The sequence below is a fragment of the Aythya fuligula genome, chromosome 10 (assembly GCF_009819795.1).
Source record: "Aythya fuligula isolate bAytFul2 chromosome 10, bAytFul2.pri, whole genome shotgun sequence".
Lineage (NCBI taxonomy): Eukaryota > Metazoa > Chordata > Aves > Anseriformes > Anatidae > Aythya > Aythya fuligula.
In genome coordinates, this window is record NC_045568.1 from 2,716,936 (window position 1) to 2,742,961 (window position 26,026).

Below are 26,026 nucleotides of genomic sequence, written 5' to 3' on the forward strand. Positions count from 1 at the left end.
GGTCTAAGCTTTTTGAAAGATGCTGTATCTTACCAAAAAGATGGCTGCACTTGAGTCTCCAGTTATAATGTTGTTTTTAATTATAAATGACCACCTACAGCAGTTAAAATTCTCTATGAAAGATGTTGTGTGTTTCCAGTAATTTGAACTTGTCCTTTTAAAATCTGTGCAAATAAGAAAAGAGAGGCATAGAATTTCTGAAGAGAGACTTCTGAAAGAAAAAAAAAAAAAAAAAAGATGAAGAGTGTACAGTTTGGCTGGAGAAGCAAAACAGAACAAAAACAAAATTCATATATATAATTCAGTGCCTGCTTTTAGTAACTTAGGTTGCAGTCCCCTCTGTGACACTGCCACCTCTTTTTTTCTTCCAAGGGAGAAAAAAATGGAGGAGTTGAAAGAAAAGCTAGGAGGCCACTCCACAAAGAGTATAAAGTAGTGTCATACTCCACAGTAGTGTGAATATAGAGAAGGGTTTGGGGGGGGAGAGAGAGAGAGAGAGAGAGAGAGAGAATGTGAATGTATTGGCTTCCTGCTTAGTGCCTGAGACTGAAATTCTTTTCTTTTTTCTTTTTTTTTTCTTTTTACTAAAAGTCTGAAAAGTCTGAGGTCCCTGGTGTTGGTGCTGATTCTGCAGAAGCAAGAGGTGGGTCAGCAAGCAGAAAAGGTAATGCTTCTCTCAGCGATGAACTGCAGTGATGGATCTGGTGCCTGGTCCTCTTCTGCTGTGTCCCCTTGCTGCCAGCTCTTCTGATTAACTGCAGAGCTGTGCCCAGCCCTGTGCATTTCTGATCCTTCAGTAATATAACAAAATAACAAATATTAAATATCTCACTTCTGCTAAGCCTTCTAGAAATAAGTAGATAATATATGCCCGTGGTGTAGGTGTTTATGTGGAAGGCTACGTTCCCAACAGTAAATTTCTGGTGCCATTAAAACATCTATCAGAACATCTCTTGGATTTCTGGGGCTACATAGAAAGGCATTCACAAAAATAATGTGGTTGAGGGTAGCATCTCTGGGAGGAGGATGCTTGTTAAGTTTTTAAGAGAGTCCCACAGAGAACTAGGAAAAGAGTTCCTTTCTTTAGGTACTTGTAGATATAATGGCAACTTCCATAATAACACGGTAGGAGCCCCACAGTAAGAAACCGGGCAGTTGTAATGCTCTATTTACCTGTCTTGTAAGTTACAGGAAGTTTTAAGTGTTGAGGAACCGGAAACTGCTGCTGCCATGGGTCGGGAAGGGGTTGTAATTTCTTTTTTCAGATTGTCATTGCAAAGCTGGGTCCCAGGTTGGTGTGATGACAGAGATCACTCCTCACTGATGCACCTGCAACTGCCTGCTACATCTCTGGCTGACCCAGCAGAGCTGGAGCTAACGCACTGCCTCTCCCAAACTCCACAGTAGTGCAGTTCTTCTAGAAAAAATAAGGGGCATTAAATAGTGTCAAATGCCAAAAACACTCATGGATCACTGCAGTCCACCACCACCTAAGTCAGTGTGAGAGGAAGACTCTTGGTTGCTTACATTAATTTGGCAGACTGAAGCCAGAGAAGAGCATACACAAGTGAAATGCAGCGCTGTGTAGTAAAATTAATGTATCCTAGATACCATAAAGCAAGAATGTATTTCACCATTTCAGGAATATGAAGTGACAGATTTCTGCCGTATGTTCACTCGGTGCAATGTGCCATAAGAAAGCAGCTTTCTGAAAGGCTTGCATGTATTGCTTTGATTTCAAAAGCAGTGTCCACATTGGGAAATAATGCTGTCTTGATTATTGCAAATAATACTTTGCTTCTTACGTGCTTCTGTGGTCCATATGGTCATCTTTTGAGCTTGTAATTTGCACTTTCAGCAATGTGGTGTTTAGCTTCTTTTCAGGCACTTTAAATTGTTTGTGTAGGTATCTGTCAAATGAAAGGTGTGAAGTAATGGGCTATTTGTGGTCAACTGCAGCATTTTGTGTGCATGAATATCTGACAGCAGTTATTTTTTCAAGACATTAAGAATACCTCAGTAGTGCAGCGCAGGCCCAATGTAGCTTTCATTCTTCTGTTTCTCTCTAAAATTATCCAATTGGCTAATGAAATTCCATACTCCTATTATTATTTGAATTCCCCGAATGAATAGACTGAAGAGAGTATTTACCTGCAGATATTTTATATTGTTATCATTATTGTCTACTGCGTTTAACAAATAAAAATCCTAGATCCTGCATTACAAGGAATTGATATTTACATTGTTCTTCAGTGCTACACCATTAGACTTCAGTTTATGATCATAAGCATGTAGGCTTTTTCTATACTAAGGCATTCTAAACGTTGATTTTTTTATTTCTTTTCCCAACTAATAAAACAGGATCAGCTGCAAGCATTGTTCCAACTCCTGTGGCTCCAGCAAAAGGCCTCCTTCAAGTAAGCAGAAACTATGGACAGTTTTATGTTTGGTTGTTGCAGTTACTTTCAAAATTAATCTCCGTTATTTTCTCCAGGTTGCACCTACATCACCAAGCATAGCTAAACAGATGGAAACTTCTAAAAGGAACGAGAACGCAAAGACTACAACTTCATCTACACACACAGATAATGTAATGCAGATATCTACAGCAGATGGGGTGATAAATAACCTTCAAAGGGATGACTCTCTAGACTCCAGTTCCTATGGAAAACAGGCTGAAACTCATGATAGTGGTACACCAGCCAAAACTATTGGCAGGTTTTCAGTAATCAGCACGCAAGATGAATTAACTTTAGCAGCGCCGCATTGCTTAAGGTTCTCTGCACCCCCAGACGTCTATCTGGATGAGCTACCTTCCAGCCCTGACCTGAAGACAGCTGTCCGACGGGTGCAGACAGCCTCTTCTGTTGATGTCCTTTGTGACCAGGGTTCGAGTGATTCTGCCGATGAGCCTTTCCATCGGCAGGCTGCTGCTGCTGCTGCTGCTCAACTATCCCCACCGAGCAGTAGTGCGGCCACCGACTTAATTAAAAAAGCAGCTGCTTTTCTGCAAAGGTCTGGAAAAGCTAGCTCACAAGGCCTCGATTCACCTAATGGGCAAGGAACAAAAATTCCTACCATCAACATAACATCTTTCCACTCGCAGTCGTCATACATGAGCAGTGACAATGACTCAGAATTTGAAGATGCAGATATGAAGAAAGAATTACAGAACCTGAGAGAAAAGTATGTCGGGTTTGCAAACGGTGCTAGGGTAGATTGTGTTAAGATACCTGGGCAGCATCTCTGCATATGCTAAGCAAATGTGTGTTTTGTATAGCTGTAATGAGTAAACTGGTCCTGAGCACATTAGGCGTCACTGGGACTTTCCCCTGAATGTCATACTGCATCATTTTACATCAATTTATTTGTCAATTCCATTTAGAAGTAGAATAATTCAATAGTAACTTTTTCAAAGCAGCAAAGAATTTCTGCCATGATGTCCAGTGTTCCCTACTGAAAAGCTGCATTGTTTTGGTAGCAAGCAATAGAATTTGTAACATGTTTGTGTGTAGTGTTAGGTTCCAATGTGGATGCCAGTTAAGGCTGCATAAAAGTAATCTGGATGTCTGCATAGACAGCTGAAATGGAGTTATCTTCATATCATTCTCTGAGAGGGTAGTTTGGACTAGCAGATCCACAGACCCATCACTATTCCTGAACTCAATTTTACAGTAGCTCTTGTAATGCAAGTAGCTCTTGTAATTGGATAGATTACTACATAGAGTAGTAATTACTACATAGAGTAGTAATCTATCCAATCTCAGGGGTAGGCTGGCTGAGCCTGTACAGAGTTTGTTGTGCTGCCAGTCCCCAGAACCAGCTTTTTAAAATTTGGATCTTTCTTTCCTGGCATGTGATGGCTAAACTAGCATTATCTGGTAGCATAACCAAAATATTTAGCTTAAGATACAATAGTTTTACTGAACATGGTTCTTGTTTTAAACAGAACTACAGTGGTACAAAAACCTTAAACTCACTTTATGGCATCATTAAATCTGCATTAATAAGGTAATGATTTATGTGCTCCCATTTTATGGGAAACACTTTTGTTTTTCTTCACATTGAACTATTTCAAACTGACATATTTTCCTCAAGAGGTAACTTTGTTGAAGCCACTGGTTTGAAAATAGAAGTTCTGGAATAGTGTTGAGTTCGTGTTAGATCACATGTTGAAATTGATTGTTTTTACTTAGCATGTTGAACATCTTTTTAGCTGTCTAGGATTCTGTCTCATAAATGAACATATGAGAAGTCAGCCACCACATGTGCTAGGTAGATAGTTCTAACTTCATATGTACTGTTGGCTAGGCAGTGGATTGTCTTTATAACTGAGGACTGTTTTGTTTCATCTTGTAACTAACTGTGCCGTCAAGATGTGGTGCTCTATCAAATACATTGCTAACAGTTTTTAATCTTTATTGTTTATGTTTAGGCATATGAAAGAAATTGCTGAACTTCAGACTCAGCAAAAGAATGAGATAGAGGCGCTGTACATTAGGTTGGGGAAACCCCTTCCTCCCAACATGGGGTTCCTTCACTCTGCCCCACCAAGCAGCCGTCGCCGAAGAACCAGCAAAAATAAATTGAAAGGTGGAAAACTATTAAACCCTCTGGTTCAACAGCTCAGGAGTGGAACATCAAGCACAAGTAGGTACACTAGGTTACTTTCCATTTCCCTGTTGTTTGTTGCTGTTGTGGTTCTGCTGTGTAATTGCACAGACTGCAGAAAACATCCTAAATGTTTGAATCTTTTTTCTTTCTTTTTTCTTTAATACAATGACTCAAGTTTGCATACTGTGAACTGTTTTTGAAGTGGACTTCCTTTGAGAACATCTTATTACAGCTGCCTAGCACTGAGCTGTACCTTCTTTGCATCATTGACAATGTTTGGCAGTGAAACAATATCCCACTTTAATTTGGAATACGGCCTGGTTACATTTTCTCATCTTTTCTCCAAATACAATTTATTGATGTTTGTATTCACTTCTTAGGAACTGTTACTCCCTATTGATTGTGTGCTGTATCATGTTGTTTATTTTTTCTTATGACGTGCCATATAAATAAGATTGGATTGCATTTGCTTCCCCAAGGATGCGAGGCAAAAAAAACAGTTATAAAAGCTGTGATGGATGCTTTGACCATTTGAAGAACCTGAGATTTTTCAAATACTCTCAAACAGTTTGACAGCCTTGAGTCATTATGTCTTTGGAAAGTATGAAGATAACATTCACGTGGGAAATATTGATACTCCCCGTGTCTATTTCTTCAGCAGGATGTAGAATAGAATAAAAATATTTTCCTTCAACTTGGTTCATGCTGTTATGTAGAAGAGTAGCAGCACTTCCAGTATTAGCCCTGTATTTTGAATCTGGTAGGTCTTGTTTTCAAAGTCAATGTATTATAGAATTTCATTGCATCAGTCTTAACAGACTTTTTTTTAGAGGTTTTTGCTTTTAATTTAGAATTTCAACTAAGACAGGAATAGCAAAGATATTCAGAGGCAAGAAATTCTGTGATCCATCTTGAATCTCGGTATTTCTGCACAGGAACTGAAGCAACGTTCAGCCTTTTATAAGTTTCTTAGCTGCTGCTTGGTTAACTTGCATAGGTTTTACTTCCTTTCCTTGTGGTGAGATGCTGTGAACGTCTGTGATCGTTTGTCCATCCATTTTCCCATTTGTTCTTGGGTTGTCTGTAGCCTTTCTCTGTCTACACACAAAGCCCATATCTATGCCTCCACTAATGGATCTTGGCTCGTATCAGTGCGTTACCTTAGGTCAAAGAATTTAAGCCTGTTTCCACATTACAATGTCTTCCTCTCCATCCTTTTCATTGTCACTTTAAGTTAGAGAACTGCAGTCTGCTCAGTCTGGGTGCTTCTTCAGTGCATGCTTCCTTCATGCATTTCTTCAGTGTTACTTTTTCACTTTTTTGAGGCATTGTGTAAAGTTCACATTATCTTTGAGAACCTGCATTCATCGTCTGAGTTTTCTCATCCTTGACTAGTTACATTCCTCATTTTTTGGCCTTTCTCAGGGATCAAGGACAGGTGGTCTCTAATGCAATTAGTTAATGACATACACTAATTGCCACTGTTAGTTGCTTTTGCTGATAAATCCATGTCACGAATGATTACAAAGTTACTCAGGTGTTAAAGTCTCTTTGCCTGAGATATCTATATAGGTGGATATATAGATGCAGATTATATTTCATCACACGTGTATCTGTAGATAGCCATAAATAAAAAATTCAGGTATTTTCAGCAACTTTTGTATTTCTCTCCATTTATTTGCTTTCACCTTTCATGTTTGAGTGCAAACCTACTTACTCTGCTCGGTTATTTTGTGACTCCATCCTCCTAGTCAGGCACTTCTGCAACTCTCACTTTGTTTAAACAGTGCTCTTTGAGTTCCTGACTCCAGTCTTTCTAAAATGTGAAAAAGAAACGCTGTAAAAATCAAACTTACTCCACGAGCTTCTTGGAGAATCTGGATCAGTAATAGCATGTGAGGTTATTCTGTGCCACAGAATAATCTATAAAGTCTACACTTAATACAGTACTTCCGAATTGTAGACTACTATTCTTCTTGGTAGCAAATTAACAATTATTTTAAGACACTGTTTGTTTTTTTCTTCAGTAGTTTCCTAGCATTTGCCATTGCTTGTATATTGTTTGTTTGTTCTTTCAGGTAATCTTTCAGACTCTAAAGACTCACCCCACAAAGAAACAACTAAAGCTCAATCTGGATCTCCAGAAACAACGGCAGTAACTTCTTCTGCATCAGCCACATTTGGGAAGTCTGTTCAGACACAGCAGCCATGCTCTGTCAAAGCCTCTTTGTCTTCTGACATCTGCTCCGGGTTAGGCCCCGAAGGAGGCGATGTGAATGCAAGCTCTGGCCAAGGTGATTTTTTCATACCAGCTGTTCAGCATATCTTCCAGCACATGCTAAAATTAATTTGCTTCCCTTATGCTTGAACTTTTAGGAGTGGATTTCACTTTTAGAGATATAAGAACACGAACCTTTGGCAATCCAAATTACTGGCTTACCTTTTAAAATGACACTACAGTATTGTCAGAAGAACAAAAATAAAGTATCTTACAAAGTATTAAGAATCAATGCTCAGGAAGGCACACTAGTTTTTTAGAAAGTAACTGCCTTTTACTTTTGCCAGCAGTGGCTTTATACTGACACCTTTTCTGGAGTCTGCCTTATGGATTCCTGAGAAAAAAGAAAGGGAAGGGAAAAAAAAAAAAAAGATGAAGATTGTTTCCGTTTGTTCATTTTGGGCTTTTTCTAGCCCCTTGATACTGGTAGACCCAGATTTCATCATTATAAAGTACCAATCCATCTTGGATGTGGGGGAAAAAAAAAAAAAAAAAAAAGAAAAGAAAAAAAAGAATCAAGTTATGCTTCCATTATCTAAGGGGTTAACTTTGTGCATGCTTTTGGAGTCCCAGCTAAGTGACTGTAGGGTGGTAGATTTGGCTGTGTTTCCCCAGTCCTGACTTCTGATACTTCTGTGTAGTGCACACCTCTGTAGGCTTTGACTGATCTTGTTGCCATGCATATTGGAAGTTATAATGATGATTAAGATACCTTCCTCTCATTGCACATCCTGCCAAACTAATCTACAAAATATCTATCTGTTCTCTTCTGCTGTTATTGCATCCTTTGTGTATGGTCAATTAACTTAATCCTCTTTGGCAAAGTTAAAATGGAGATGTGGATGTTTAACTAACAAAGCTGATTTGACTGATGGTATAGGACATCTGATCACAGCTACTTGTACTTTATAAGTGTCTTTGTTTTCTTCCCTTTATATTCATTTGCAGGCTGGACGGTTTTCCACCAAACGTCTGAGAGAGTGACCTATAAATCTAGTAGCAAACCTCGTACCAGATTCCTCAGTGGACCTGTGTCTTTGTCCATCTGTTTGTATTTGTTCTTTTGTATTTTATCACAGTCCATCTTTCTTTTACCCCCTTTTTCCAATTTCATGTTTTATATCTCTAATATGTTTGGCAGGATGCCCCTTTTTCTGAACCATCTTTTCTTTCTTTTTATCTTTCTTTTAAGTAATCATCATGAACACACCTTATTTATATTAATTTTTCATATGAAAGCTTTTTTTGCACTGCTTTTGGCTCATGCCTGGGCACCAAAAGCATGTGTGGAAGATCTCATCATTTATTATATAGCCTTATGGTAAATTTTACCCTGGACTTATCAAAGCTTTTGTACTTTATGTGATTTATGTTGAAGTAATTTTTTATTTGCAATGTGGCAAATATACATGTCTGCTGTCCCGGTTCCAGCGACAACAAAAAGAAATCCATCCTTCTGTAGACGAATGGTCTCTTTCACACATGTTTGGACTATGAAGACATGCATGTAGCAAGCTGATACAATACTAGAAGGTCACTGAAGGGTATAACTTCCATACAAGGGCTGTATTAACACAATATACAGTACTGTTTATATCCACTCTATTTTCTTTAATTTTTTCCCCCCGCTCTTTGCATGTGGAAATGCTGAGACGATAGTGCTCCAGCTAGTTCTTCCAAAACGTCTTTTCTAGGTGGGCTTTTCCCCATGCATTCACTTTAAGTAGTGTAAGTGAGCAATTTTTTATGTACTCATAAGTAGCGGGAAGATCTGGTTACTCCAAGGTAGAGTACCATCAAACATTTTTGTGTAAACTGATCTGGCTGAAGCACTTCACTCAGTTTATTTTCTTATGACCTTATGTGACCTCAGAGATGAAGTCAATTAGCAGTTCATCAAAGCAGAAACAAATAAAAAGCAGTATCAGATTTTTATATGATACTTCGAAACGGATTGCTAGGATCCAGAACTTCTGAATTCAGATAATTGTGCACCTACTATTTATACCTTATTTGTATGACGTCTAAAGTAATTGGCAATTTAACCAAATGATATCAAGCTTTCTAATTCAAAAATACAAACCTTTTTACCTAACAGTATATGCTGCCTTTTAGGCAAACAGATTTTGCTTGTACAATAAAGATATGTTGGGCTGACCAGGTACTATAGGCCACTTACATATAACGCTAGGAAGGATAATAACTTTCTGGAGAAAACGTTTGGTTAACTGGCTGTTTGTTTGCATTGGCAGCAGATCTCCTACTGGAGTTCTGTGTTGCTCATTATTATCCAAGCGGTATACATCAAAGGCACAAGACCACTCAAAAACACTCCTCCTAATTTTATGAATAAACAATATTTTTAAAAATAATCTTGATTTTTTGTTTGAGGCCCATAAAATTCAATTGTTCAGGTTCTTGAAAACTGATGTTTACTGCTTAGCATACTGCATTTATTTTCATGCAAGTTTTTAACAAGTTTTGAAACAATTTTGCATTCAGGGATTTCTCTGAGAACCTGAGGGAAATTCTCATTTCACGAGTTGTTCCATTTGGTATTATAATAGACATAATAGTTTCTTCTTCTGCACATATAATTCTCAGAAGTGGTTTCATTAATCTTTCACAAAATTACTATTCGGGAGGATGCAAAAAGACTGGGAGATGGCAATTAACAAACAGCATATTAAAGATGTTTGGGTGCATGGATATTGTGAATGAAACCGAGGGAATATGTAAATTCTTCAAATCACAAAGTTTCCCAATACTTAAATAATTCAGCAGCACAACTAATTGGTTTCTGTTCTCAGCCCATATGCTTGCTTCTCCGTCTCTTTTGGGCAAAGTGTTCAGAGATTGGCGCTCCCCCATTTCTGAGTCATATGAGAACACAGACCTGCTTTTAGGCGCTTCACCCTGACACATCCATCCCAAGCTTGAAATACTGCCAGTCACTTCAGTTGCTAGACAGCTCTCCACAGCTGAATTCCTGGTAGCTTTTGATGGGGTGGAAGGTTGTTTCAGCCTGTTTTCCTGGTGAGCCCACCCGACCTGTTGTGTGCGTGGGAAGGGACCTGTGAGGAAGACGGGGCTCTGTGCATCCCACCTGGCCCAGGGCTCGGCTGCTGCAGCCATAGCCAAAACCTGAACAGACGTGTGTCTAGTGGTTCCATCTAGTGGTGTCCAGGGCAGCCGTGACCACGGGCCTCAGAAAAAATAGTGCCAAATGATGGTGATGACAGTGGGAATGCCGCAAGCTCATGCCCCTTCCCCTCTGGAAGGGATGTAGTTTGACCCAGCTTGAAGGAGACCCGAGCGTTTGGAGCAGGCGCCAGAAGCGTGGTGTGTTGGCATCTCTGCTGCAGGCTCGAGCAAAGAGAGTGAGCGTTTGAGACACGGTGAGCACGTGGAACTGGGGTTACAACCTGCAAACACAGGTAGTTCTTCGTGTCTTGGTAATTCAGGTGCCTGGGTCCTTTCCACAAGTCAAGGTTTCCTTGGGATTTTTTTAGTTGATTTGAGAGCTGCTGGCAGAAGTTGTGCTGGGTTTTCAGAAATGCTCAGAATCTATACATTTGATGGAGGAATAACAGTGCTTTAGGGAGCCTGGGTGTTTCAAAGTGCGGCACATATTGTATTAGTAGAGAAAGCAGCAGCAAGTTTCTAAAAATAAATGTTCGGATGTTTTAAAGACAGTTTTACCCAAAATTTTTCCCTAGTTACAGAGCCCATCAAACTTGAACACTTTCACAGTGTTCTCCCAGGGCTGCTTTTGGTGTCTGTCTCCTTTCTCCAGGATTGACTTTTCATTGTATATTCCTCATGGAATAAAATATTTTTGATGGTCTCCAGCATCATTTAAGCCTTAGCTTCTTTCACGGGTTAAATTCCAAGGGCATCTTAGGGAGGAGTTTGCGCTGATTGTGAGTAGGATTTTCAAGAGATCCATTTCACTTAGATTTGTAATCTCATGTAAAGCTATTTTTGTCAGGTCTATAGTCATTAATATATTGTACATGAATATGTGATTATGGAAATGGTCTAACAATTTATTGCCATTTCAATTTTATTTTAGCTTTCAAGTTTTTTGGCAGCTGTTACAGTACAAGTATGGGACAGTGCCTTTTTTTTCTGTCCTGTAAGATACAATAGCTACTTAATTTTTCAGATATTATCTCTGGAACTGGAGGTAAAACACTTTGCTTAACTTTTACAGTCTGAGATTAAACCTTAATTAAGATTCATCTCCTTTGCTTTTCAGCTATTAAACACCCTTATTGTAGAAGTAATACAATTAATCTGGTGAATTAATTTTACCAAGTGCGTTTTTAATTGGATTTGAATTTTAATGAATCTTAGGTGGTGATCATCAGTCCCTGTTTCAGGCAATAGCACTATTTAGATAATGTTTCTCATCTCCCAAGCAATGAGCTGGAGTGATACAGCTTGGAAGAAACAGCACTTTTTGGTGATTGACCCTTTCATAGCACTTTTCTTAATTCTTAAAGTAGGCTCCCTTCATGTGGATATTTTGTGCATATGTCTAGTATCGTTGTTCTGTTACTTCCCCACGTGATTCGGGGCCCTGGGTTTGGCATCCAAGGTGCACATTAGCTTGTGACTTGGTGTTCAGGAAGTAGAGGGTCTGGTGATTAAACGTTTTTACATGCTTTTGAGCACGTACTGTAGTCAGCTGCCTGCTTGTATTTTTTGCAGGCAGTTGCTTTTCATTTACATACATATTGTGCCAAACACTACCCATTGCTGCCTGCAAAATGCTGCAGGATAATTAAGAAAATAGCATTCCAGTATCACTACCACTGATGTTTTATAATGGCAGTTGCTAGCTAACTTTAAGAGATAGGTAAGGTAAAGTACATCTGAGCAAAAAGAAAAAAAATTACCAACAAATAAAGAATGCAACACAATGTTCAGTTGTGAATGTGACTTGTACTTTTCCTCTAGGCTTTGAGCTGAGAAACTAAACGTTTGGTCATGCTTGCATAAGACATTACTGTAGTCATGTCCTTCTGATTTCCCTGGAATAGAAACTTCATTCAACTTCATTAAACTATAGCAAATAACAAGAAAATATTTCAAAACAATCCTTTTGTTCCTCCTCATGCCACCCATATCAGAACACAAGCATTTCTTCTCCCTTTTTTTTCCTCCCCCTTTTCTTTATTTTCTCTTTTCTAGTCTCTGAGTGATGTCTCTCCTTTCTCCTTTGAAGACTCATTCAGAGCCTCTGTCAACCTGGACCTGCAATCTCTGAGTTTAAAGCTGCATTTCTGGCACAGTAACATAAACTGATGGCACCAGTTCACCATGCAGGAAAAGCACACACATTCTGTATCTTGCCTTTTGCCCAGCCTTCTGATTTTGTTCATGTGTTCAAGTGCTTCTTCACAATAAACTTACCATGCCCCATACCAGATCTTCATCTCCTACCATACCATGACGATATTCTTCTTATCAAGTCCAAAATACCTTTCAGGAAATTTGGCACTCAAATAGAAATGGTGCTCATGTCTGGCGAGATCTGACTGTCAAATAGGGTTCTCTGTACACTTCTGGCACTGTAGATAACTGTCCAACAGATTATGTAAAATAATGATGAAGGATCTAACAAGATAACAAAAAAACGCCTAGTTTCGTTAAATGAGAACTCTGCTGGATTATTTTTCTGCACTTGGACAAGACATAGGGGAAACTCATTCACAGTTGCTTTAATTGAAGTTCAGAATCTCACATTTAGACACAAATCATACTAATAAATATTTGAGAAAATTGGCCTCAGACCTGCAGAACAATGTATCTTTTTGGACTTGTAAAACAGGACTTTTAGGGTTGTTTTACAGTTTCTCTTTGCAGCCAGACTAGCTTTACTTGTTCCTGAAAGCATTTTTGGCCTCCTATCACAAACTGAATTGACATCATTTCCTGCATAAAATAGGAATCCAAATCTCCTAGTAGGAAGCCAAGGCAATTTGAAACAAACAAACAAAAATGCATCTTTAAGTCATGGGACCTTGCTTTTGGCATGCTATTGTACCTTTCAAAGCTTCTGAATGGCTGCACATTAATAAAGGTTTGAGCTGTCCAGTTATTTAGACTTTCTTTACTCACCTGAACTGCTGACTTTGTCTGTCCTTTCTTGCATAATAACTACTTTCTGATTGCTTAAAAGTACAGAAGCTTGTCCGTCAAATTTGTTGTGTTTAGTCTTACCTAATTCTGTATGTCTTGTATTGTTTTACCTTGTAGGGTCCACCTTGAAACGACTATGTCTAGGCAAAGATCACAGTAGTAGTAACTATCCCATTTTTGTTTCTCAGTATTTCCTTCATGGCATGGGATTATTTTTGGTTTTGTTTTTTACTAAAAGCTACTTGTTTAATGAATAGAGCTGATGCACTTATACTGGTATGAAATTAGACTGTATAAATCGTGATACTTTCATGATAATGCATGTGCTGTGATGTTTGGGGAACCACGCATGCTGCAAGACAGTTGTGGTATTCTTTGTGTGTGAGACTGTGCACGCATGCAGCCAGAAAACTGGATTATGTGTTTATGTTTTTCTTAAATACACATCTTTATATGACTGCAGTTTTCTGCTGGAGGAATTTATAGCTTAAAACTGTCTTGTTCCTGTTGAGATGCATGAAATATTAAACACTAATTGAAGAGCTTTTTGGTCAAGATACTTATTTTCTCACTGGTCCCTTTCCCCCCCAAAAAAAAGGAAAAGGAAATGAGCGGTGTTGATTTAGATGTTATGTTGCAGGTTGAATGCATGATCATTTAAAGGTTATTAACGTTTTGTATAACCGTAAGAGTAGTTAGTTTACTCAGTTTCATTGGCTGGTAACTGATTAACAGAAAGAAAAAAAAAAAAAAGACTGAACGTTTGTGTTTGCTTATGTAATAATTTTACTAAAAGTTCTCTGAACTTTTTGCTTGGAGAGATGGTCTTTATTTAAAATACATAGATGCATCAAAACTGTTTGCAGAAAGTTACTTTATAGTTTCTGTTCAGGTCAAATTCAGGCACCTTTGGTTGCTGTTCACTGCTGATCTTGCTGTGTCAGACTTGTAGTTACCAACAGATAAATAGGATGTTATTTCTATAAAAAATAGAAAAAAAAATGTGAGCCTATAAAATTAAATCTCTGTCAATATTCTTCCTGTCTGCTCTTACCTATCCCAGAAGTTCTGTATCTGTATCTTTGTGTCAGAAACTCAAACACCCACTTAAGTCCTCCTCTCTCCTCTTCCTTCTGTGCACTCATGGTCCTGATGTTTTTTTCCAAAACGTGAAGATGGCACCAAAACTGGTCCTAGCGCATAGAGGCTATGGGATCCCAGAGCCTCTGAGGCAGAATAGCTAGCTGTACTCATAACCTGTACGGTAATTGAGTTTTTCCAGGAGGACAGTAAACTTATGCAAGTAAAATAGATGGTAAATTCTTTTTTAAAATGCACACAGCTTTAGCAAGTAACGTGCCACTCTTGTGGTAGTCTTCCATGAAGACACTTTGCAAGCCTTAGGAGGTCAGTGTTACTGGGAATGAGTTGTTTCTTCTCTCTTGGTCATTAATTTCAGCTAGAGAGAAGTTTTGTGCACTACAGCTAGTGGCTCAGGTAAGGTAATATAATTGCAAATATGAATGCATTGGACCTGGACCATTTCTTTAAGCAAAGGTGTTCTGTAGAAAGGAGGGGGAAGGCTAAGTCAGAAATGCCACCATTTGATTAATCGCAGTATGTGAGAAACTGTTTGAGCAGCAAAGTGGTGAGACAGAGATGCCATTGTCAACTTTCTTTGTGTGTGATTTTCCAGGATCCTCCACAAACAGTCTTGTAACGTGTCCTGAGCCCCTCCCGCAATCAACTCTGCAGGTTCAGGCCAACAACAGTAACAACAAGAAGGGAACCTTCACAGACGATCTGCACAAGCTGGTTGACCAGTGGACAAGCAAAACTGTTGGAGCTGCACAGGCAAAACCTTCTTTAAACCAACTGAAGCAGAACCAAAAAAGGCAGGACATGGAGCCAAAGGCTAATCCCATGCAAACGCAGAATGAGACATGTGGAGTAAGTGGCACTCCTTGAAGAAAATACCTTTTGCTATGTGTCTGAAAGCCTTTGCAGAACTCAGATTTGGAGGAGGACATAAACTAAATTACATCAAATAGATGCTTCGTATAAATGTCCAACTCTTTTCATTAAGTACTAAAATAGATTTTTAAAAATTTGCCTTTTGGAATAATATTGGAAGATATATGGGCTGCAATATGTATATAAATATATATTTTTTAATTGCAAACTACTCATTAACAGAAATATACAGCAATACTCGTACCATTAACCACATGTTCTTTGAGTTAAGTTTTTACTATTGCTAAGATTTTCGTTTTCTTGGTATTTGACATGAATCTTCCTTAGGCAGAATGGTGGCTGGGGTAGCGGCTTGGTGGCAGCGAGCTTTTGTTTTAGCAGAAGCGGTGTGGATGCCATGCTGAGATACGGGACAGACAGATTTTGTTCTTACCCTTGCTTGTTGTGCTGCCCTGTGCAGTGCTAAACTTGTGCATCTCTAAGATGCTCTGCCTCATGAAAACAGAAATTCTGTGAAAGTAAACTACAATCAAATGGGAATTAGAAGTGCCCCCATTCATCCCCTCTCATTTTCAGTAGCAGGAAAACAACGTTGTGACATGCGTTTGTGTCTGTGTTTAGCTCTTGTTTTTATGACTCTGTGATGATACAGAGGCAGGCACAAAAGCGAATGAATCCCAATTTACAATCCTCTCCCACCCTGGTCCGGTTTTCCAGAGCCCTTCCTCCTCCTCACAGATGGGTGGTTTGTTGACTAATCACTTTTGCTGGATTTATTTTTTGAAAGAGTGGAAATTGAGCCAAAGTAGAGGAAAATAATTTTAAAGGCAAAGAAACAGCGAAAACAAAACTAGTGAGGGACTGCTTGAATACAATACCTGATTATAATAACTGAAAAACAAGATAACCAGACCTGAGCAGAAATCCATTGCCTATTCAGCATGTAGAAGGGAAAAGGCATTTGTATGCAGCAGGGCAGCTGTATAACTGTTCAGGAGGTGAAACTTGCTGAAGCAGGGACTTGCTGATGTGTCTGCCTTGCTACCTGCTGGTTTCTGAGTTGGTAGATCACTCACTTCACAGGATTAAAACATTTCTGTAAGCTTATTAAGTAGTTTTACATCAATTCCTAGTGACCATAAATGAACAAAAAATGGAGAGAAAATAACACTGCTATGTAGTGATAGTTTGAACAGTATAAAAGTGTTCGGTGTAGTAGCAACAGAAACTTAAGACCCTATTAGTACTCACAAAACAGGTCAAAGAGAGTGTTAGTAAACATAAATTAAAGGCTTCTGGAGGTGTTTTAGAAAGTGATGATGAGGGCACAGGATTTTGATCCCTTTAGTCTCTTCTTACTCTTTTCAGTGTGCTTTTTAGCACCTTGATTTCTTTTCCCTGAGACTAGTATGATAGATTGAAGTATTTGGTGGGGGTGTTTCGCCTAATTTCCACTCTGGAAAAGAGAGTGGTTATTTTTCTTATCTAAATGGGCTGTTAACATCAATTTAGGGTTAATTTTGCCTTCTGCTATGTGCTGTTTCAAGCCTGTGGAAAAGGCAGAATGTCTCTGAGAGAGAACAGGAACATCCTTGTCTTGACACACTGATTTTAGAAGGCTTGTGCTTTTCTAGAATATGCCTGTTGTTCCAAGGAATGAACAAGGCTGAAGTAACTCAGACTGTTTACAAAGAACTTAGAAAGGTTGGGGTTCCCTGCTCTTCAGTTCACGTTGCCACTTGCTGCTTGGAAAGCTTTCAGGCAGACTAGAAGCTCTGCACCAGCTTGCCCTGGGTTATTTTATGCATCAAGGCCTCGTAGGGGAGTGGAGCTGCGGAAGAGGTAGATAGCAAATCTGCCTAGTGTGCTTAAGGTTATTGCCGGGGTGTTTTGGCCGTGAGGATGGCAGAGTGTGCCACAGATGGTTTCAGACCTTCCAATGCAGACGAGCCCCTCTGAATTGCACCGTCCTGTGCAGGGAGCAGGAGCTGCCACTGTGCTGCATCCATCCTCCCTCTCAGGGAGGACAAAGCAGAAAACAGGGCCATGGATGTGATTTAAAAGACTTCAGGACAGTACAAGGGCTGTTCTGGAAGCTGAGCATCATTATGCTGTTTGTGCCTCTTCAAATTCACCCTAGAGGAGATTTGAGGTGAAGGCAGGAGGATGCTTCACGGTGTTGAGAATAGCCCGAAGAGCAGGGGGGAAACTGTGAGAAAGGACACTTAGCCTGGACAGTCAGACAAGTGACCCAAAAATGCCAGTTGCTGCAGTAATTAGTTATATGGGGAGATATATACTTGCACTAAATCATTGCTGAGTCCATATTTTAAAAAGGTATTAGGCAAAAAGAACTCAGGAAATCACATAAAGGAAGGAAAAAATAGCTTCCTAACAGGGAGAGTATAAAGCTCAGGCTGTTCTTCTTCAGTCCATCTGTTAACACCATCTTTTTGTTTTCCTTTTGGTTAAATACAAGAATACCTTTGCAATAAAAGAATTTAGGAGCACTAAACAGATTTCCAGCCCACCAGAGAAAGTTAGAAAAAACAAAAACAAACAAACAAAAAAAAACCTTTATGTTGGAAATGAAGGCTAGATAAATTGGAAAAGCGGTGTTACTTAGCTTTTTTTTTTTTTTTTTTTTTTTGGCAGTACCAATGGCTAAACATTTGAACAAAGCAGCAGGAAAGTAGGAGAGCAGGTTGCCTCCTACCTTCAAACTGGGTATTTTGTTGTGGGAGAAGCTAATGCTGGTCCAGTGTGACACTTGGCAATGAGGGTCAGGAGGTAGTGTTCATGCCTTTGTTTTGAAATATCCTCTGGAGTTTATTGGAAAGAAAGATGTCAAAGCTTGAAGAGCTTTTAAACAGGAGTTGAAGCAATGTGAATTATCCCATAGTGCTCTGTTGGCTCTAAGGAAAGACCCTGGACTGAGCACCATGCAGAGCTCCTCCATGTAGCTGATGGGTGCAGGTTTGGGACTGGTGTTGTACAAAGTATGACCAAGAAGGCATCAGACCAGATGGCCCCTTTCTTCTGTGTTAGTTTTCCCAAGCTCTAGGCCAAAGTAAAATTGCAACAAAACATCTGTAGGGGTACATTGGTTGGTTGTTTTTCTCCTGCTGTCCAACCACTGCTATCAGTACATAAGGCAGTTTGGCTGTTTTCAGGTTTTTCTCTGTGGAAACAGAGAAGTAGCTTTCCTGATATCATACTCATCACAACTTTCCTGAGGTGTTCTGGTTCTTGTGTTTGTCCTTCTCTCTCTCCTCCTCCCTTCCCGGAAGATGCTTCTAATGAACAGCAGCAAATTGCTGTGTGAATACTATCTGTTATTGGTATCTTTTTTTTTTTTTTTTTAACTAAGGATACTTTTTAAGGTGGAAATTGGCTCAGAAGAGAAATTAATGGAGTGTTTAATAAGCTGCCTCAAGAGTTAGTGGTTTTATTTTCTTCCTCTTTGTTGTCAGAGTATAGAAAGCAATAAAATAATTGAGATGCAAGGGAAGACTTGAAATTCTGCTTTATTTCTGTGGAAGTGACAATTCTGTCAGCAAAAAAATTGCCTGTCAGTTTGGCTGCAAATCTTGATACATACTAGAAGCTTGTGGGGGAACCTTCAGGCTTCCAATTATGTTACAAGAGCACTGAGATGTTCTTCTTCAGAGGTTTTATGTGAGCATGGAAACATGAATGGATTCTCATTTTCAGTAATTTGAAAGGTAGTAGGAGATACTAATAAAAATTAAAGTCAAACTGCCTGAAAATAGCTATTTCTCGCATGCTCATCCATGTCAAAGGCATGATGAAATAATCCTTTCTTCCTGGTAATTGTGGTTACCATCATCTAGGAACGTGAGCTGCTTTGCATGAAAAGAGTACTGGATATTGTGTGCTTAAAGGTATTATCTGAGGATGCCTGGGAGTAAAAGGTGTAGCAAAAATGTTTTCTTCCCTCATACTGTGACATGGCTACATAGGTTTTAAAGAAAAACCTATTACCAAAAAAAAAAAAAAAAAAAAAAAAAAAGCTGTAAACGTGCTCTGAGTCCATAACGCGGCTGTTTCTGTGAAGCATGTGGGTCTGTGTCAGTCGGTGACGTGTGCTCTGGTTTAGGCACTGTCAGTAATAGCTGCACATCTGTTTGCATTTAGTACATCTTGGTTTTAATGAGCTGGCTGCCCGGGAAGCAGGTGCTCTGGAGATAGCTACAGATGTGAAAACGGAGCAGAAGGACTGTTAACACCTTTTACTGTGTCCTCCATGTCCATTGGATTGAAAGAATAATAAAAACATGATGAATCTGTGCTTGAAGCTGTTCAGAGCTGCTTTCTCGCTCTGAATGTCAGAATAGCTTTCCAGGAGCCTGGAAGGATACAAACACAAATCTTTAGTAACACCTCATAACTTTGGGTTTTCAGTAAACTGGAAAAGGTGATAAACAAGTATTAGCATCCTTGCCCTGCTCATGCTGGCAGCCAGCACTAACCTGTTCTGTTTATCGGTTTCATTTCAGTGGTAGTTGGGCTGTGCAGAAGTACAACAGTAATGCTAATACATAGCCATCAAAATGCAGCTGAAACAAAAAATATTTAAATCCTTCTTTTTCAGAATGGGTTGCGATAGTTATGGTTTCACAGCAGAATTAGCCGGATTCTTCTGTTCTAACAAAAACAGATATTTATAAAGTTTATAAGTAATATGTAGCTATTAGCTATATACATTCCCAATACTGTAGCTATGAATATTGCTAAAGGGGAATTTTAGAGCTTGGTGACACATGATGACAAGGCAGATAATTGAAACAATGAGTCCAAAGAACAGATATTTTTTCTGTACTACTATAGCTTTTGTCCAGTTGGGGTGTGTTTCGTTGTCACATATGTTCCTTCTGTATGTGTATATGCGTTTCTTGTTCATGCGTATATTATTCTTATTCTCTTAATGAACATGTATGGTTTGGGGACCAGGAGTAAATGGCAGCAAAGTGAAGACTGGCAGTAAGAAGCAGACATCTGGGGAGCAGGAGCAGGAAGGTGTTTGTAGCTGGCAGGGATGTGTGTGAGCCCTTGGGGCAGGGTTTGATGCAGGAGGACAGCGAGCGAGCAGGTGGAAGGCAGTGGGCAGAGATGCAGTCCTAGGTGCCTGTGTCTGTGTGGGTCCCCTTTCAAGGCTTTCCCCTTAGATAGTGAAGTGGTTAAGTGCTCTTTGTGTGGTGATGTATGTTCATTAAGTATATTGCTTCTGTAGCAAGGGCTAATTCAGATGCAGAAGGAAAGAGAGAGAACAAAACCTCCCTTCCTGTTCAACATAGAATACGTTTTAGGATATCAACCCCTTCTCCCTTCCAAAAAAAAATAATAAATTTTAAATCCCTATTAAATGTCACTAGCAGACATACTTACTTTATGTGGTGATGACTGGTGTAAATTTTGCACTACTTGTGCAAATCCATCAAGTTTGAGACAGTCTGTCACTTCAGCCTGCTTATGGCGAGGTCAGCTGATTTTACAAAGCTCTAGACAGGCAGCAGAACGAACAGAAGTAAATTAATATTGTAATATTACAAATGAAGTAATGCCATCCATAGTTAGCTAAATCCTATAATCTCATTCTGTATTGTTAGTGTTTCATCATCTAAAGTTGAATTAGAAAGGAAAAACATCCCTTTTACTTCACCTTGCTGCAGGAAAATTAGGATTAAAAAAAAAAAAAAAAAAAAAGCATGAGTGCAGGCTATTGTTAGAACAATCTGTTTTCAGTGACCTCTAAACATGGGCTGCTTGAACTGGTGCAGGATTCTGATATTGTACCTCTTGCTTTCAATTCCCAAGATAGCTTCAGTGTGAAGTAACTGATTTGCACCCAGCCTCAAGCTGCAGGGAGAGCACCAAAGCCCAGAAGATGCTGTGGAAGCTGAGGCCTTGTTGTCACTAGGACGTAGTGTGTTGTAGTGCATAGTAACTGATGCACATTTTGGAATCAGCTGCTGATACCAGAACTTGCACTTGAGCAATCTTGCAAAATGACAGGATGATAGCTACCAGGAGAGGACACCCAAGCAAGTGGGGAGCTTTGAATTTTGTCAGCAAGGTGACTGCAGTCTCCATGGCTTTCCTAAGGCTAGGGGACATAGCTCCTTGTGTGTGTTGAGGACCATACCAGTGCGTGCTGATCTTGATGTTCCAGTCAGTATTGGCATGCTGGAGGAAGGCTTGTTTCAGCCTCCATCAGTACTGATTCATTACAGATGGTCCAAAGATCATGGTTTAAAAATGGTTTTGACCAAGGGGCTTCTGCACAGGGGAAAACGCAGGAGCTACGTGTCGTGTTGCCTCTCACGGTGTGATTTGCTTGTCTAAAGCACACGAAGGTAGAGGAAGCAACCTTAAATGGTGAATATGCATTTGTCACGACACGAACAGATTTTAATGTGTATGCGTAATGTTTGGGTTTGCAGCGTGATGACACTTCATTCGTGGCTGCACATAGTCTTAAATATAGCTACTGCTTCACTGAGGAATGTAGCTGAGAAAGAAAGGATAAAGAATTGGGTAGCAGTAGATTTCTCAGCATTTGAAAAGATCTGAGAAAAAGCTTTTCCCGGTTATAATATTTAAGCAGGACCTAAAATGTCCTGTAAAGGATTTAAAATGCCACCTTACATTTTCAGTGCTATTTTATAAATCTATGGGTTCTATAAGAAATTGCGTATTTTGGTTAGGTACCTTTACAGCCATCCTTTGTGAACCACTCAAAGCTGTCTAGTTTGGTGGAAGCCATCACTTTGAGGATGTTAAAACATGGTTATAATAATAGCTTAAAGATGTCATCACATCTTATAAATGTATATGTACCTAGTTCCTCTGTTTATTGTTCTTTGGATCCTGCTGTTGGTTTTGGTGGATTTTTATACATTAGTGATTTAACATTCATTATACCAAAGTAGCATTTTCTCTTAGTTTGCTCACCATCAGATTCAAATTTCAGATAGAACTGGAGACAGTGAAGCAATGAAGGATATTGGATTTTTTGTGTTTTTCTAAAATTTGCTCTAGATCACAAGTTTATTCCCCATATCAGTAAATCAGAGTATCGTTGCCATTTTGATTTTTAATTGAGATGAGACTAGAATCAGAAACTTAGAGTAAGCATTCCACACAGTCTTACACATATATTCATGTCTCTTCTGAAATTTAACCGTCGTGCCAATTTTATTAGTTTAACGTGAAATATTTTGGTATTAATGGGATACTCCCAAATGGAAAGAGTATTGTTTATGTCATGAATAGGTACTGGCTTGGTGGGAACTATGGCAGGGAGTTGTAAATTATGTGGAATTTAAAATGTGAGGAAACATTGTAAATCCCATCCAGAGAGAGACTGGACAGCATTTTGTATAATTATTGTTTCTGTGGCATTGTGCATTACAAAGCATATAATTCGGGAAGCTCTGCCATCCCCATGTTTAGGAGGAAATCTCTTTCCTTGAGCCTAGCATGCAAAAGCAGAATATTTGAAGTGAATGCTAGTAGAATCTTAGCAAAATAGTGGGACTGAGTCCAGCAGCCCCTGGGGCATGATCAGTTCGTGCTGGGTCCTTGCTCATTTACCTGACCTGACCGCAACCACCACCAGCGCTGGATATTGCATGGATATTTAACCTCCATGGAAAATCTCTTTCCATTCCTGCCCCCCTTAGTTCAGCGCGCACAAATACCTTTCTACAGAAATACTTGCTGGATTTTTTGAAAACTTGCGTTGGGAAGGGATATAAGAAGTTCCGTATGAAATTTGGTTTAATATTGTGCATTTGGCTACTTCATTTACTTCTGTGCATGATATCCAGTAGTAACGAGGGATAATGGGGCTACTATGGATTGTAGTTCACAGGTTCATGGGTTCATGGGTTTTGTGGCATTACATTCTCACTTGTTCAGTGATATCTCCTGGCTCCTTCAATAGTACACCCTTCCCCTCCTCCCTATATCAACCTTTGCTGTTAATTTTCGATAAACAAAAGTAAAAAATAACCACCACCAATGTGTGCGGACAGCAAGAGGCCCCTCAGGCCGGGGCTGGATCATGCTGCTGCAGGGAGCAGCACAGGCGTGGGAGCTACTTGCTGCTGCCGGCAGGCCAGAAACGAGCCGTCCTCCCCATGCATGACAGCGCTGCGTCCTGCAGTTAGGAAAATAGAAGCTTAATAGCCATGCTTTTTTATTTTTCTTTTTGTAGGTTAATTCAGTAAGAACAGGATTGGGGAAAAGGTGCATTGTTCCAGTGTCTTGCCCCATGTCAGCTGCACTAACTCCCGGAGTTTCACCATCCCTGCCAGTGCCTATGCCAGGTACTACCCTTTCTGGCCCAGTAACGCCCTATGTGATGCCTCTTTGTCAATACGGAGGAGTGTTCCCTACGCCGCTTTACGGAGTGCAGTGGTCGGGGGCAGCGGCGCGGCCGGGGCTGGTAGGAGGGCAGAGCCTTGCTCGCTTCTCGGCTCTCGGCAAAACTTGCTTGCAGATGTACCCCGTGCCACTGCAGCAGCCTGCGGCCGACCCGCCAGGCCCGCACATGAGAACGACATAGCTCTGTTGCCTGTCGATAGGTAACGACGATTTCGACATTGTAACGTGGAGTGTTTGATCTGTAGCTGCCATACGTGTTGGAAGAGGTGTGGGTCTGCCGCTGGCCCCAGGCCAGGCCTGCTAGCATACACAGCCATACACCGCATCAAGCAATCACTGTGAAGGGTTTTCACAAAAGATCGGTTGTTGTTATGGCAATATTTGCATATATTTCATTGCTAAAGACACTTTATTATGTTGTGTTCAGATGTTTTACACTTGCAATCCTTAAAGTTGATGTACTTGAATTGATGACTAGCAAATTGTACTAACCCTGCAGGAGTACAGTGCCTTGAATATAAGCTTTTCAGTTCCAGCTGGAAAGAGATATACAAATATTTGAAAGGTGTATTTTATTTACAATTTGCTTGTGAGTTAAAGTTCTTTTTGTTTGCAATGATATTGAAGGTTTACAGTTGAAGTTCTTCATCAGTTTCATTCTGCTGTAAATGCTTCACTTTTAATTCATGGGTTGAATTTTCATTACTGAGGCTTTCAAAAAAAATCGTGAGGTGAGATTTGTTTGAGATACTGATCGAAATTTGTGTTTGTACGACAAGTAGTGAAATGCACATTTTAAAGTAGGAGCATTTACAGGATGATCCCAGTCAGTTGTATATAAGAACAGGTAATAGCTTCCTTCGGGCAGTGCAATTCATTCCCTTACACAGTCTCTGGTGAAGTTGCTGTAGACAGCAATTTACTTCATTACAGGCAGGCAAATACTGTTTTCTTCCAGATCAGCACCGAATCGGACTATGTTTTCTTTCCCTTGCTGGGCTTCTATAATTTAGTTAAATTACAAAGCCATGCATGTTTCCTAAGTGAAAATTCTAACTGAAACCTCGATCACAGGAGCACGTCCCCAGGTCCCTGTAAGAGCCGTGTAAGTACAGCACCTGCGTGCACTCTGCCTTCAGTTCAGCAGCCAAGGCTAAGAATGGGGGTTTGTCATTGAAGTGCTAACCGTGTTCACATTGAAGTGGAATAAAAATGTGAAGCTATTATTTTTCTTTTTTCATATATGACCAATGAATGCTTCAGTTTTGGAGTCTCACCAACTTTTGTTTGAATTTTTTTTTTAATTTTAATTAAGTTTGCACTGTAGGTGGCATGGACACCTCTCTCCTGTTTGCAAGTTGCTTTTTGCCCATTTTACTGTGCATAGAGCCTACATCTGCACCTCTCAGTCTAAAGGCACAAGATAACCACAAAAACTGATTTGCTAATGGTAAGTTTCATTTTAACAGAAAGCACTGAGGGCCATCATTACAGGCACAGGTAAAGAAACATGCAGTCAAATTTGGAGGCGCGTTGCTCTGTATCTCTACTGCAATGACATTCTATACTGTCTGCTGACGGGCAGAGATGTCTTGTGCTGCCAAGCTGTGAATTGTATAGTTCTATTGTACTTTGAGCATTATATCTGTCTAAATTATTTTGTTTGTACCCTTTGAATATATTATTCCATCAATTCAGTTAGAATTGAATTTTATAGACAATTATGCAGAGTCTTCTGCCTGGGCAAAATACTTACTGTAGTAAGAGATTTCTGTTCTCTGTAACATGTATCTTTTAATTTGTTTGGGTTTTTTAGATTCATGTCTGTATGCTTCATGAGCAAACATGGAAAATATGTTCTCACACCAGTTTTCCTTCAGCTTGCACTGAATCTTACAGTTTATGTCGCTATTGCCTGTTGTATAGTCCACCCCTTGTATACTGACAAAGTCAGTGGCACTAAAAGCCCCAAGAAATTGTATAGATTAAAAAGAAGAAAAATAAACATTTTGTGCTTGAAAACTGTGTGAAAACCCCAGTGTTTTTCTGAAGCGTAGAAGCTTGTTAATTCTCAGCTCTTCCGGGTAATTCTGCATTTGTTTTCCAGACTTCTATCCTTTGTCTTGTGCGTAAGGAGCAGATGTGATGCCTTCGCTGTTCCTCAGCCTGTGTCCAGAGCTGCCATGTCCCACCTCCTGCAGCTGTAGACATGAAAGTGTGCACCAGAAGTGGCGTAGTGCTGCCTTGCAGGCTGCGTTGCTTGAGACCTCCCTGCTGCTGCAGTATTTCTGATGTTCTGCTGCTGCAGAGCAGGCCAGACGAGAACAGTAAATGGGCTATTTTAAGCTGCTGGTATCTTCAGACAGTACAAATGAGGATGCTAGAGCTTGGTAGGTGGTGAATGAGGTGTTTGGACTGGGTACATCCTACACTGAAAAGTACTAGGGAAGCCTCGTTAACTTGATCTTGGCATAATTTAAAAGTGAGAGAGGGCAGATACGAAACTTGGCCCTGCTACAAGTCTGCCACATGCATGCTCCTGGCAGTCGCTGTTGTTGGTGTGGGCTGCAGCAGAAATTAGGAAGGGATGTGCAGGCA

General features: G+C 39.8%; 1 protein-coding gene across 6 annotated transcripts in view; it reads left to right on the forward strand.

The window, feature by feature from the left end:
- WNK2 (WNK lysine deficient protein kinase 2) overlaps positions 1–26,026 on the forward strand; it is a 117,257-nt gene that overhangs the window by 84,894 nt on the left and 6,337 nt on the right. For 3 of the 6 annotated variants that reach the window (XM_032194432.1, XM_032194436.1, XM_032194437.1), the window contains 9 exons: positions 592–664; positions 2,362–2,417; positions 2,495–3,186; positions 4,436–4,650; positions 6,693–6,908; positions 7,841–7,939; positions 13,160–13,204; positions 14,739–14,992; positions 23,259–25,440. In XM_032194432.1, coding sequence (XP_032050323.1) covers positions 592–664; positions 2,362–2,417; positions 2,495–3,186; positions 4,436–4,650; positions 6,693–6,908; positions 7,841–7,939; positions 13,160–13,204; positions 14,739–14,992; positions 23,259–23,609 — 2,001 coding nt within the window. In that variant the 3' untranslated portion in view covers positions 23,610–25,440. Of the gene's footprint in view, positions 1–591; positions 665–2,361; positions 2,418–2,494; positions 3,187–4,435; positions 4,651–6,692; positions 6,909–7,840; positions 7,940–13,159; positions 13,205–14,738; positions 14,993–23,258; positions 25,441–26,026 lie in introns of those variants that run through there. The other 3 variants (XM_032194433.1, XM_032194435.1, XM_032194434.1) reach the window with 3 other exon arrangements.